General features: G+C 48.4%; 1 protein-coding gene across 1 annotated transcript; it reads left to right on the forward strand.

Moving 5' to 3' along the window:
- Positions 1 to 10,312: 10,312 nt before the first annotated feature.
- Positions 10,313 to 13,690, forward strand: N7508_000678 (guanine nucleotide exchange factor; the record flags this gene model as incomplete). The annotated part of the gene is made up of 3 exons (XM_058458763.1): positions 10,313 to 10,675; positions 10,729 to 11,744; positions 11,773 to 13,690. The coding sequence occupies 3 exons, from the start codon at positions 10,313 to 10,315 to the stop codon at positions 13,688 to 13,690; spliced, it is 3,297 nt and encodes a 1,098-aa protein (XP_058324985.1).
- Between the last annotated feature and the right edge of the window lie 833 nt (positions 13,691 to 14,523).

Raw genomic sequence — 14,523 nt, forward strand, 5'->3', positions numbered from 1 at the left:
TTTCTTTTTTTCTTGTTGTTGGTTTTGTCCTTGTTTTGGGATGGATTTGGGTTGGGTTGGATTTGGTCCTTTTCTTAGCTTTTATACTACATTTTATATCTTGCATATCGTCAGACTTTGCAATTGGAGTATAGGTTTGTGGGAATTGCTTTGATTGAATTCGAATCTTGGTATCTTGTGAACAACTCGATTAAACGTAGAGATCGCAGTGTCACTGCATAAGAAGGCCTCCGCCAGAGAGAACGAGAAGAACGTGACTCAAATAGCTTTGTAGCCAATTCTATGAAATCATATTAGCAATGCACCCCAATCCTCCCAGCTGAAGTCCCCCAGGGAACGTATACATACAGATATTAAGTGTCTTCTCAAGCTTACTCGCAAGCTTTGGGACTCCAGAGCCAGGATAAAGAGCCTCAACAGCCTCCATTGGTCGTGGAAGTCCCGGGATAAGGTTTCGAGGCTCAACGATTGGGGCAGCAGCCACCATTGAAGAGATAGATAGAAGGGTGATGATTGATGTGAACTTCATGGTGGCGAGTGTGTGATCTGTTTCTCTCTCTGTTAGCTAAGTATGGTACACATCCAATTAGTGATAGTAATAATCTAGTAGGCTTCAACCTATATTGACATCGATATCGATATATATACCTCAGGTGCCACTTACGTACCGTATCAGGTTAATTGCTGAGGCTGGTGGCTTGATATTTTCCGAGGCTGGGACCGGGGGCGTACATTAAACTAAAGGAATGAATGCACCGGTGCGCTCCTCGCTCTTCTTATCGTACCCTCCCTGGTCTAGAGTGCCGTAGGCTATTCTGGTGATATGATCATGAAAAACATGGAACTAGTTCATTCCAATGGCTTGAAGCCTTTCTTTTCTTCCATGGGATAGACCGCTTTCGACGTGAAGAATTTAGCGATGTACGCGGCGCGTCTTGACCTCTTCGGTCGGGTACACAGCAAGTTAGGGATTATATATCTTTGGTTCATTTCGCTATCCGACTTGCATAATTGCACGGTGCAAAATCTAGCGATATGAGTTCATCTATTCAAAACATCAGACGCAAATCTTAACACGCTTTGATATTGTTCTCGCTGGTAAATATGATGTGTTTAAAAGTTTCTTCGAGTATGGTGGAACGCCATCTATGCAAGGGATGTCATATCCAACCCTTGAATGCCCTAGGACGAAAATCGTCTGCCTTTCGGCCACAACAAAGCTACGCATTTTTTGTGAGTTACATTGGTCATTACTGTGAACTTACACTGTTGCGTTGGTTTGGTAAATGTGTCAAAGTCAATTCGTGTGGTATTGTGATATTTTTTGGTTGTGGCTTGGGATTCGTGTAGTTCTATACAGTAGCTGTTTGGCACCATTTCTATTCTGTATGTATATCTCTCTTAGCAATAAGTTAATTTTATGCTTTTTCAAGGTGTCTATTTGCGCCTAGGGCTTTAAGAATGTGCATCAGCTTTCGAATAGTATGCTTGTTTTGCGAATTGTATCATGTTAGGACCGGGATATATATGCATACATGACACCCGCTTTTTTGCATACAATATAGTCTTCTTCAATAATTAAGCATGTTCTTAATATTCCATGGAGCCTTGCAGGTTCCTGTCATCTGACTGACATTGTTTTGAATTGAACACAACTGCGAATTATTAGAAAGACCAGCATACAATGTGATCGTGTCTCTCCTCGAGTGGCCACGGATCCACAGCAAAAGACGATGCAAGACGATGCAAGACGAAAATCACATTCTATTGATAACCTTACCGCTCGTCAACTATGTCAAATTGGATTTAGATAGCAGGTTGGCAGACCGCATCTAGCACCCGGACACTGATATCATGCATAGTCGCCGTCCAAATCTGACACTCCACCGTCTGAAATACCAATCTCCACAATATGCAGCGTGATACAAACACTTGGGCCAAGTGCTCGGGCACAGCAAACCCGTGCGCAATTTCAGGTCCGCGGTATCCGTAATGGAGAAGGTATCCGGAGGCGGGCCGTAACGACATCTCTCACCTTCCTAATCGGGTACACAGTCTGCCGCCCCAAGTCTGAAAAATAGGGGAAACAGCCGAAGATTGTCATTAATCATAGCCCACTTTGACCAAAGGAACCAACCCGGATCGTCAAGCGTGAAGGACGGCGTGACCCAGTTCCCTTGCAATGGGTCCCGAGGCGGGCCCAATTCGGCTTTCTGTCCTCCACGAGGGCGTCATCGTCTCTTCAGACTCGCTCCGCCGACACGGAACCTGCCGTGCTTCATTTCGCTCGATGAGTAGCTGAACCCAATTCTTTCCCACGGGGGGTGCGAGGTGTTGATCCACATGAGTGTAATGAGAGGTCTGCCTCGTGCTGACGCTGCACGAGGGTGGAAACTGCTCTCCGGCTAAAGTTTGATCTGACAGTCACAGAGCCACATTCGGCACGGTGAAGAACTTGGAAATCGCACGAGCGCATAGCTGCGTCTGCAGGAATAAGGGAGATGCACACATTTTGTCGGGTGTTCCTCGTTCCTCGGCCCAAGGTTGGCTGTCACGGGCTGAAGAGGGAGATTTTGATCACATCTCTTGCAGACTGGAGTGTTGATCGCCCGGGGAGATTCCATTTCGAGGAATCTGGTTTGCTGGTGGGGAGTGGGATTGGTGAAGGATGGGTCTCGATTTAGATCCCGAGCTTCAGATCCCGAGCTTCAGATCCGGACATTCTCACCTTTTAGAGACTGTCCATGGAATTCTATAGATACATGCTACTGTTACTGATCACAAAAGCTCGAGACAAGGAATCCATCTTGCTTGCTTCTGTTTTGTTATGACTTCACTGTGACCCGACATCTCCCATCGAGAAAGGATCAACGGTGAAAGTGGAGTGCAATCAATTGAAGGCATAAGCAAGCAACTCTACTCGTGTAGATGTCGATGTTGATTCGCGCCTTCGATCGGCGAAACAGTGCTCCACTAAAGCGAACTCTTTGCCCACGAACAAGTCTATTTTGGGTTAAGCGGAAGGGTTGCTAGAACAACCTAGAAACAGGATTGTTCTATGAACAAATTGCTCAGCCAAATGGTGTCAAAGGAGAGATGTCAGAACCTAGAGAACCTAGAGGCTCGAGCTCGATGCTCCCAGTCAGTACAATAACACGGGAAAGTGTAAAGCAATTGCCACTGGTTACGTCGAGCTGAGTATATAGTGGACTTGCACCTGGAGACTGTGGAGTTGGTGCGATCGCGCTTGTTGCCGACCTAGTGGAGGTTAATACGCCCTCAAAAACTAGACACTCCATTCAATATGCATAATATATTAGTTGAAGACCAATGGCTAGCAACTGCTAAGAAATACAACACTTCGATACGTGGGAAATCCACGTGACTGTCTAACCCCTGAACCAGGCACATGTTCCCTTTCGCCGAGGCATCGCCGGTCAATAGTGTCTTCCTCAATATTGGGGCCAAGTATGGGGTCCAATAATCTACAACTGCTCGAAGCAACTACATGTATACGCGGTGGCTAGTGACAACGTGAAAAACACGCCTCTATCACCTCTGACCACGCGAGTATCCAGCCGTGCCGTCCCGGAAGTGATGATAGAGACACTTTCACACCTATCATACCCCTCTTCTGTGCCGTCCCAAGGAACGCACCGCGGGAAATGTGGGGGAATTGGAGTTCCCGACCACTGTAGGGGCAGTATACGGTGAGGTTAAGGATTCTGGGTGTTGGAACTATTGATTCTCGCAACGGCCGGAATCCAACAGGATGTGCTTCAGTACCGCTAATTTACCGTCTATCAGGGTGGAAAACGATAGATCGACATTGCGACTATCGATACCAATATACATACCACTATACCACTATACTATGTCTTGCCAGACGCATTCCTCCGCCGAAAAGGAACAGTTCTAGTCCGGTTGCCCAGACTCTTCGATAATCCTTTTGCCATCAGTGTTTTTCCGATAGGTCGGACTATCTCTGTTAGCCTCCCCCACTACCAAACCCCTGTTCACTATACAAGATCTAGTATCTTGAGCACAGGGGTGTTGACATGACAGGGAATACCCTTAGTCCCGCATACATGTTCAGGCACGTGCTTTAAACAAAGAGATTGGACCAGCCGCGGTGGCCAAGGATGTCTGTCGCAATATCGGATCAGGATGATCATCAAAATAGTCTACTAGTAAGCTCTGGACTCGAACCTTCCTTGCGGAATCTTAGCAACCACGGCAAACTACCCCCCTCTATCGGCAGTTGCAGACATTAAGCCATTGATTTTAGAGTGAGACCCGGTAAAATGAGAATTGTCTCTGCCTGCAGGCATGGGCCCCGTAATAAATGAACGCAGAATTTTCCCTTCAATTCCAAATCCAAAGCCAACATCTCCAAACTACAAAAGTGGATAGCTGACTACATTATGCAAGAAGCTCCACGAAAATACCCATTGTAAATCCTCAAAACCCCTTGACAGGAGCCAAAATCCACCAGCGCAATCCGAGTCTGTGTCTCTGGAACCGGGAGGCCGTTTCCGCCAGCCCACTTTAAGCACCAAGCCGCACCCAAAGAGGAAAGCTGGACCAATTTTGGGACTTTGGCCCCCCCCCAGCTCTCGAGTCTCATCTAGACCCGACAATCGCCGCCCATCCAGAATGAAGATCTCAGATCCTACACAAAGAACACCAAGAAATATCTCACGCGTGGCGCCGCACCCCGGTCGCCTTGCAACGCGGACACGCGGCATCCCCCACGAACACGGAGTATACAGCTGGTGTAATCTAGTGAATCTCATTCCTTCCGCCGGTTACCGGCCCCCGAGCCCTAGACAGGTCAAATACTATACTTCGTAGTAATGCAACGGTGGCGCTGGGGGATAGAGAATAGGGGCGTCGAAGCGTCGAGACTTCCGATTCCTTCGCCCCAGTATGTGCCGGCTGAACCGTTGTGCGGGAACGTGCTGGCCAATCCACAACTCTGCGCGTCCCGCCTGTCTTCTGGTGGCTTTCTAGACATTTCGCGGATGTTGGCCCGGATTGCGCTTATGGATAAGGAGGGTACTCACTGCACTATACGTACTTTACGTATTCGTGGTTGGGGCCAAATGAACTGTGGAGTATGACGTGTGGAGAAGGGTGCGTAGCTTCAATCTGTTTCTTTGTTGGTTCTCCATCGGAGCGTATTGCTGCGCCGTTTTCTCTTTCAGAGGGATTGCGCCAAGTGGGCTTCGGTATTGAATTGGCAAATTGGGACCGTTGGCTGTATGTACTTGTATCTTTGACCGTTACCATCTGCTGAATTACTATACGTATCTAGGTACTGAGAACCCGATACTTTACATACTCTATAGTTTGTGTACTTTACTTTGGACCCCTAGAGCTACTCGTTCGATTTAGAGACACTCTAATTGTTGGATAGATCTAGATTATTAGGATCTTTTGCATGTGTCTTTTTTTTTGTTTGCCGAGATCCATGTCTATAGGCACACGAATGGTTGACCCCTGTCTTTTGTCTATCTTGTGGGTTCCATGGGTCGAGCTGCGTTAAATTCAATGTCTAAATTTCACGGCGCATAGGTTTACTTTCTGCTAGTATAATGCAAGGCAGATAGCTCGTGTTGCCTTCTCAAGTGCTTTGAATTAAGTTCCGACTCGTCCAATGCAAATGATGTCATTTTGATAACTATTAGCTTCAGGACTCAAGCCCAAGGTATCAAATACAGTAAATATATAGACTGAACACGACAGATAATATATCTTGAAATGTCAATTTTGACATACTATATGGCGGACTGAAGAGCCAACTAACTCAAGCTATGAATGCCGTGTAACAGCGTAGTTACACGATCGGCTTCGCGGGGCAAAGCCTATGCAACATCCGATCTCACCGTACAAGCATAATATCAAGGCAAATTGTCCCGAGGTCTGCATGTTCAATCACACGCGACACCAGACCGCTCTTATTGAGACTAAAACCGGATTTCCAATTTTTGAGGTACGATCTTGCAGCCGAATGCAGGTACCTGGCCCCCTCTCAGGTCTGATATGCAGCTAGGCCTGTGGTGCTATATCTCAGCCTCAGCCACTCACCGCATCTGAATCAACTATCACACCCATGAGGTTGCACGACTTCTAGGTTGAAGAGAACAAATGGACATTGGAGTATGCTAGAATGTGTGCTAGAATATATACAGGTTTTGATATGACCGGCTTTGGCCATTGGGGACTCGTGTTGTAGCTCTTGTATGATATGAGCGTGAAGAAAATTCTTCATGAATATATTGATCACATTGGCAATAACACATGGTGATCATCTTCCTAGTACACCTTGATTCCCATCTGATACACAGTTATTTCGCCGAGATATCTGCAAGACATGAACTGCCAGACGAACAGGCCACCTCGTGATACCATCTACACCCAATAGACAGTTCTTTCCCATGAGAGAACCCCTTATGGGCCCCTTTGTGGCTCCTTTTCCCACGATATAGCCATGCAATTCGCTATGTTTTGTTGATTCTCGGCTACCAGCCTTGATCTCATTCTCAACGTGAGATTCAAGACATCGACTCAGATCCCCAGTTCGCTTCCCCCGTCTGGTTTCGGCAATTGAGGCCCACGCGGCTAAACACAGTGCAGTGCTACACGAGCAGTCCCAAAATTAGTATCTACATCACGCTCATCCGCGAATCACCCGTTGATCCCTTAGATTATATCGGACGAAGGCCGACGATATTAGCTAAAGAACTAGACCCAAGGATCATACCAGACTAAACAAAACACCGGCAGCATTAAACAGAGACACGGCCAAGGGAGATCCGTCAAAGATACCATTAGTGATTCAGACTGGCCCCGGGAGCTCTCGTGAATGCCCCTACCGGGATAGGACATACTGTATGGGGCCAAGGTCTCAGCCTCGACGAAGCAGATGTGACAATTCCACCTTTCCCCGTCGATCACTTGTCAGAATGGGGCCTGCAGCACAATGGCTATAATACAGTAGTCAGTCCTTTGGGAGAATGGCCGTGCATGCCCCACTGCTTGGGCACAAGTCTGTCTACAGTAGTGATGTACGCACCTGCGATGCAGCTTACAAGGCAACACTAAACAAATAGTGAGTCAAACTAAGGTACCCCTGTACGGAGTAAACAGACAATATGGGCGCAAACTGCGCGAGATGAGGCAAGCAAACAGTCCCGAGACAGTAGCCGATAGATGTGGGCTGGCCCGTCCATGTATCACCCTATGAGTAGCATTGTGCGACGATTTTGAAAGACAAAATAAAGAGAAAAAGCTATGTAGAAGTAAATCCGCGTACAAACAAACAGACTAGGGCTGGTATTCGAGTAACACCATTATTGTATAGACGCGACCGTGAAAAAGCCTCACCAAATTGTATCAGATATAGTACCCAAGCTCTCTCTCCCATGGTTCGAACCCGACTTCGGCACGGACAACCTCCCAATTCAAGGCTTGGTCTGCAGATCGCATTTTACTCTCTCTCGTGCCCTGAGTGAATGATGTGATACTGTGGAGGGGGCTTGCATTGGAGCTTCACGGAGAGGCGTATTGCGTGTCGGAGTGTTTTCTTTTTGATGGCCTACTACTGTAGGCTGACAGGGCCGTTCCCTAGCCGTCGTTGGCTGGCAACTGGCTGACCTACATTAGTGCTTCATTAGTGACGGGTTTGCCACCAACTATAGCAGTCTTATCTTGCTAGTCTTTTTTCTTGAACGAGTAATACATTCCACTGAACATGTGACGGCTGGATTATGCTGATGCACGCGTATAGGAGATTTCATCATGCATTTGCGCATTGCGATTGAGCCTGGAAACTGCAGAATCACCGAGTCCACGCAGCTTTGCGAAACCGTTGGTTGATGCGGGAGGACGTGCGAGTGATGGAGCTTGGAGAACTGGCATATTATATTGTCATTGTCATTTCGTGTGGATTGTTACTGTGTATTACAGGGTTCTGAATACATTTGCCTAGCTCTAGCTCTAGACCCAGTTGTGGGCGAAACTGCCCTATAGTATATTCTCTTTTTTTTTTTGTCATTTTTGGCGACTCAGGTTTCAGCTTCTTTTCCCCGGTCGTTCTCAAAGAAAGCATTGATCAGGTAGGGTTTGTGTGCTCCTCATATTTTTGAGTCCAAGACCTCGAAATAATTCGTACTTTCTCGGGTGTTTCAAAAGTACCGCAAATTTTTTCCTCCGAGCCCTCTCTATTATTACATTCCCACAGGGTGTAAGACAGGGGCAGGTCTAAGCTTGCATCTAGACATAACTCTGGCTATGCAAGCCTTGGGTAGCCCTGCAACGTGTTTGTACATGTACTACTGTACTTTCAACCATGGAAGCTCTCCTTCGCGTTTGTGGATCCTGTTTTCCAACGCGAACCTGTTCTCTGGTTCTTGCCCCACGCGGGAGGGAAAGCGAAGGGGGATGATGGAGGGGGAGATCTTAGTAGCTTGGTCTGGTTGTCAATGGGGAGACAGGGGGGAGTGGTCAACGGGTTAGATCTGTGACCTGGACTACTGTACTCCATATTCCGGACCGAGGACCACTAAGCTCTTTGCAATAATTTGCAATCACGTTGAAAACGCCAATGCCAAATAAACAAAAAAGAGTTTTATGGCTGCTGTCACTTGGGGTCCGGTCGCTGCGGCGTCGATCCCCGGAGGATACTTGACAGGCAACGTGATCCCTTTTCGTCTTTTTCGCCTAGAAATTATGATGGATCGAGTCGCCCCTACTGCAGGCTCTAGCACACACGGTCAATGCATTGCTGCATGGCCTGATTTAACCCCACAGGATTTATTTCGGGGTGGCAATATGATTGGTCTCGGAGTGGGCGGTTTTCAATTTTTAAACAAATTAAAATGGAGAATTTATTGCGTTTGGGGCGAATTTTAGTGAATTTTTGAAAGGTCTGGATTTGTGTTCGGCAGATGCAAGGACGTGCTTGGAGGGTACTTTGAGGCCAGGTATCTTTATGCTCGCCTAATGGTGAACGAGGAACCTTCTTGGTCGGTACTAGTGGATGTTTATTGGCATTATGGAGAACAAGTTTTGTACATGTACAAACGGTTAAAGGGAGTGAATGTTTCTGAGTTTACAGTCAAGAGTACTGAAGGGTGTCTTTTGAATACAAATTTGAGTAAATACTTCCATGTAAACGTAGAGTAGACATTGTTGGCAGATAAAGTATAAGGCCCGAAATGAGAAAACCCCCAAAAATCACCCCGAAAATCCCAAATAAATCGCGTTACGGTCTGTACGATACCCGTCACATTATATCATAAGTACCCATACAACCCCATTACCGGTGGAGCATGGATCGTCCCGATCGAGTCCCAGAAGATTCACTCCAGAGCTATTATTCCACTGATTTCCCTCTCTCTCTCTCTCTCTCTTCTCATAGTTCCTCTTTTCCTTTCTGCTTTTCTGCTTCACTCTTTTTGCCCCTTCTTGCCCATCTGCTTTTTGCTTCATTGCTGCCGGTGGCAATTGCAAAGCTATACTTAGCATTTATCCCTTTGGCCCTTGCTTACTTGGGACCTCTCCCCACTACTTCCGCTTCGGCCTTTTTCCTTGCAGTGATCTTCGATAGAAGGGTGCACTTACCTCCTCAAATCTCCCTTCATAGGCTGTTTCGCATTACCGCCAACCACTTTCATCCCTTTGTATAGGGTTGACCCTCGCTATTGCGACTCGTCATCCCTCTGGCAGGTGGATGCACCGGACTCCCGATAGGAAGTCTGTTTACTGTTTATAGTTTCGTTACTTTTATTATTGAGGGTGTGTGTGTCGTGCATTTCAAAGCTCCTTAATCCTTTCCCCCCCCCCCTCCCTGGCATTCCAAGCCTCTCCCCTCCTTTCTTTGGAATTTGCACATTCCAAACATTCGCTCCCTATACTCCTCTATACTGTCATTTCAGCCCTTCGCCTCAGTCAATTGACCTAGATTGTATAGGATCTTCCCCAGCCTTCGGCGATCCGATTCCTCCCCTCAATCCTTGATTCTCTTGTCTTCAAGTCCCTGTTCGTCTTTTGGTTTCACCAAACGATGTCAATTGCATCTCTCGAATAATCGCCTTCGGTCAGTGACCTCCCGCGGATTAGAACGAATTATATACGGATCGGACGAGAAATGGAATCAATGAAGCCACACATCCCCCCGTTAAAGATCTCGAAATCCAATTCGAATTTATCCGAACCAAGCGACAGACATACGTCGAGTCGTTTCTACTCCGCCTGGGGCCAGTCGGAGATGACTCCCCCGTTAACACCACAAGGAACACAAACAAACATGGAACAGTCGGAGCCCCCGAGGCCTGTCTTTCACAACTACCTGCGCGCCTTTTACCCTTTTCACCCGGCCGGAAACGTTTCGCCGTCGACCGTTACTCTTCCTCTGGATCAGGGAGACATCATCTTGGTTCACTCTGTTCACACCAATGGCTGGGCCGATGGTACCCTATTAGATTCTGGGAATCGAGGCTGGCTACCCACGAATTATTGCGAAGCATACGACCAAATGCCTATGCGCCCTTTGCTCAAGGCCTTGACTGATTTCTGGGATATCATTCGAGGAGGATGCGGGTCATCACTAAAAGATTTTGGAAACCAAGATTTGATGAGAGGCCCTATCGCTGGCGTTCGGTTTCTTTTGGTAAGTACCATTCGGAAAGAGGTATCCATATCACAGGGCTTATAATTCCACAGGAAAAGTCTGAATGTCTCACGAGAGAGTCACCCTTGGTAAGGAGATTTGATGGACTGCGAAGGATTCGGAAGGCATTGCTCTCTGATCTATCTTCGCTGGTGAAGACCGCGAAGAAGTTCCAGGAAGTCGCCAACGGAACACCGTCAGAAGACGAAGTCGAGGGAATCCTGGATGAAATGCTTCTGAAGGCTTTCAAGATTGTGACCCGCGGAGTTCGTTTCCTCGACGTCTGGAATGAAGAGGTTGGCTTGAGCAGGACTATCGCTGAATTGGAATCAAACGAGCCCCGAGACCAATACGATATGCCCCCCACACCGGCTTCTGAGAGCTTCTCTTGCGAAACCGAACACCCTGAACGCAACGAGTCACGAATGATGGAATCGCGAATGGAATCTCGCATGGAGTCACGCATGATGGAGTCACCACAGATGAGCCGCAGCCGTATGGACATGAGCCGAGCCTCAATGAGGACCGAATCGCTTGACCACCCCCCTCGACCGGTCTCCGTTGCCACGAAGCGAGTCTCGGTCTCTCATCGTATGTCATTCTCGGGTCCTTCCGCTTCTATACGTGCTCAGAACTTGGCATCTGAGCGTCTTGGTACCACTTATGATGCCTTCCTTGGAGTGCTTGGGTCATTCATTGGACTTCACATGCAGTCTCGTTCATCAACCGAGCTGGTTGTCACCACTCAGCAGGCTGTGCAATCCTGCCGAGCTTTGCTTAACGTAGTTGAGTCAGTCTGTGAGCATGATACCCAGCGCAGTGTGCTTCTAGACCAGGCCCGTGAGTCAATGTGCGAGAAGCTGTCTGAGCTTGTCCACGCTGCACGCGATGTGTTCTGCCCAGCTCAATCTTCTGATGAAGATTTGGTATTCATGCCAGATGAAGGAAAACGCCTGGTTGACGCTGCCACAGACTGTGTCCGCGCTGCTGGCAATTGTTTGGCGAGGGCTCGCCTGGTGCTTGAGCAAATTGGGGACATTGAACTTGATCCCGAGAACACAGAGACTGAGTTGGAACAAAAGCCACAAGAACGACAGGAAATCTCTCTCCGTCTTCCCCCCCCCTCCTCTTCAGATCCCCAGCACTACTTATTCTCCTCCCACACCTGCTCTTACCGATGCCACCACTCCATCCTCCTTCCAGTCTCACATCACCAACAGTCCCGCCAACCTTTCCGCCTTGTCTTCTCTTCCTAACTCTGCCATCCTCCCCACTCACCTTGAGAACATGGCCTCCTTCTCATCCACTGACAGTGGATATCCTGAAAGCCATGCCAAATCCGATATGACTGAATCATTCGGCCGTGGTGTGACGAGCAATGGCAGCAGCTTCACGTACAACCGCCATGCACGTGACTCTGAGATGAGCGGTGTTTCGCAGACCTCCACTCGGGCTACATCGCCTGATATCGGTGGTAGCTTCCAAGGAAGCTTCCATGGTCCCTCGTTGAAGGAGAGTGTTAGCCACTCGACCCTCGCCGAGGAGAATGAGGAGACCGAGGCCCACCTTCTCGAGAAGACTTATGCCCACGAGCTGATCTACAAGGAAGGTTCGGTGATGGGTGGCAGCCTTCGTGCTCTCATCGAGAAGCTCACTGCTCACCAGTCCACCCCTGACGCCTTGTTCGTCTCAACCTTCTACCTGACCTTCCGTCTCTTCGCCACGCCCCTTGAGTTTGCCGAGGCTCTCGCTGAACGTTTCGAGTACATCGGTGATACTCCCCACGCTGCTGCACCTGTCCGCCTGCGTGTTTACAACATCTTCAAGGGCTGGCTTGAGTCTCACTGGCGCCACGACCGGGATAACATCGCTCTCGATTTCATTCTGCACTTTGCCAGGACCAGACTGGTTGTTGACCTGCCCACTGCTGGCAAGCGTCTGATCGAACTGGGAGAAAAGGTGTCTGCAGTCCACGGACCTGTTGTGCCTCGCTTGGTTTCTTCTATCGGCAAGACTAACACCTCCATTGCCTCTTACATTCACCCCGACACTCCTCTGCCCCCTCCCGTACTCGGAAAGAAGGAAACCAACCTTCTCAAATCGTGGAAGAACAACGAAGCCTCGCTCAGCATTCTTGACTTTGACCCACTTGAGCTCGCTCGGCAGTTGACTATCAAGGAGTCCCGCATCTTCTGTTCCATTCTCCCCGAGGAACTCCTGGACACGGAATGGACCAGGAAGAGCGGCTCCTTGGCTGTGAATGTTCGCGCCATGTCCACCCTGTCGACTGATCTCGCCCACCTGGTTGCTGATTCCATCTTGTACCTCGAGGAGCCCAAGAAGCGTGCTACTACCATCAAGCACTGGGTTAAAACTGCCAACCGGTGTCTCGAGTTAAACAACTACGACTCACTCATGGCTATTATTTGCTCATTGAACTTGTCAATGATCTCCCGGCTCAAGAAGACATGGGACATTGTTTCGGCGAAGACCAAGAGTACTCTCGAGAACCTTCGTAGCATCGTCGATGTCTCTCGCAACTACGCCGTTCTTCGCCAGCGCCTCCAGAACCACGTTCCCCCCTGTCTGCCCTTCGTTGGTACCTACCTGACCGACCTCACCTTCGTGGACCACGGCAACCAGTCGCTCCGTACCTTGTCGATCGATGAAAGCAAGATGGCAGTAATCAACTTTGACAAGCACATGAAGACCGCCCGCATCATCAGCGAGCTCCAACGCTTCCAGATCCCCTACCGCCTGACCGAAGTCCCCGAACTCCAGGCTTGGTTACAGAACGAGCTTGTCCGCGTGCGTTCTAACGGCGAAATTACCGCGCAAACCTTCTACCGCCGCTCCCTGGTCCTCGAGCCCAGAGAAGCATCTCGCAGCGGCAACACCCTCCAGTCGCAGTCATCCGACTACAACCACTCTCTTCTCGACAATGCCAAAGACAAGTTCGATTTTCTCTCCTGGACCAACCAGTCCAAGGCAAAGTCGGTCCCAACACATGGCTAACTTCCATGAGCCTACCTCTTACCTCACAAATTTATGACTGATGACCCACACTACCTATCTTGTACCTCATTTCACTTCACTGGTATTCCATTTTATACCCTTCCAACCACTTTTCTACCATGCTTGCTTGCATCATCCCATTTACCTTACCACCTCATATCTGCGATCTGTGAATATCCCACCATCTTCTCCAGCTTACACCTTTTTATTTCCGGGCGGCGCCTTTGATATCTTTTGTTTTCGCTGTTCTCGATGAGAATCTAGCATTTGAAAAGCGGCGATGGAACGGGGTCTGGAATTCGACCACATGGAGTTTTACCAGGGGCCTTTGCTTTTTTTGTGTTTCTGTGATATCTTAATTTATGTTGTATCTGTCTTCTTTTCGGTCGGGGAACTGGAAAATGGGGAAAGGGCGGATCTTGGGGGGTTGGGAAAAAGGGTTTCTTTTTCTCTCTGGTTTGGACTTCCTCTACACAGGACTTTATTAGCCTCGCGGCTTCTGTACAGGAGCTCGTCTTAAGCTGCCTGCAATGCAATACGCTTATATTCTATTATCTGTCGTCAATTTTCAATTCGTAGTCATAGTCATAGCCGTAGTCTCATCTTGTTTTGATATTGCGGCCCTGACCTTTAACTTTCAATTGTCTACACTGTTTTATTATGTCCAGTTCAATATGATAGCAGCCCTATTCGGTCATTACTCATACTCTGTTCACCGGGGAACACGCCCAGAAGCTGCATACGCGGAAGGCTTCCTAAGAGTCACGCCACATTGAAGACCTTATTCCAAATCATAGCATGGCATAGTATTCTGATAGCTAAACGACGACATA

Source organism: Penicillium antarcticum (genome assembly GCF_028974205.1).
Source record: "Penicillium antarcticum strain IBT 31339 chromosome Unknown utg000001l_segment0_segment0, whole genome shotgun sequence".
NCBI lineage: Eukaryota > Fungi > Ascomycota > Eurotiomycetes > Eurotiales > Aspergillaceae > Penicillium > Penicillium antarcticum.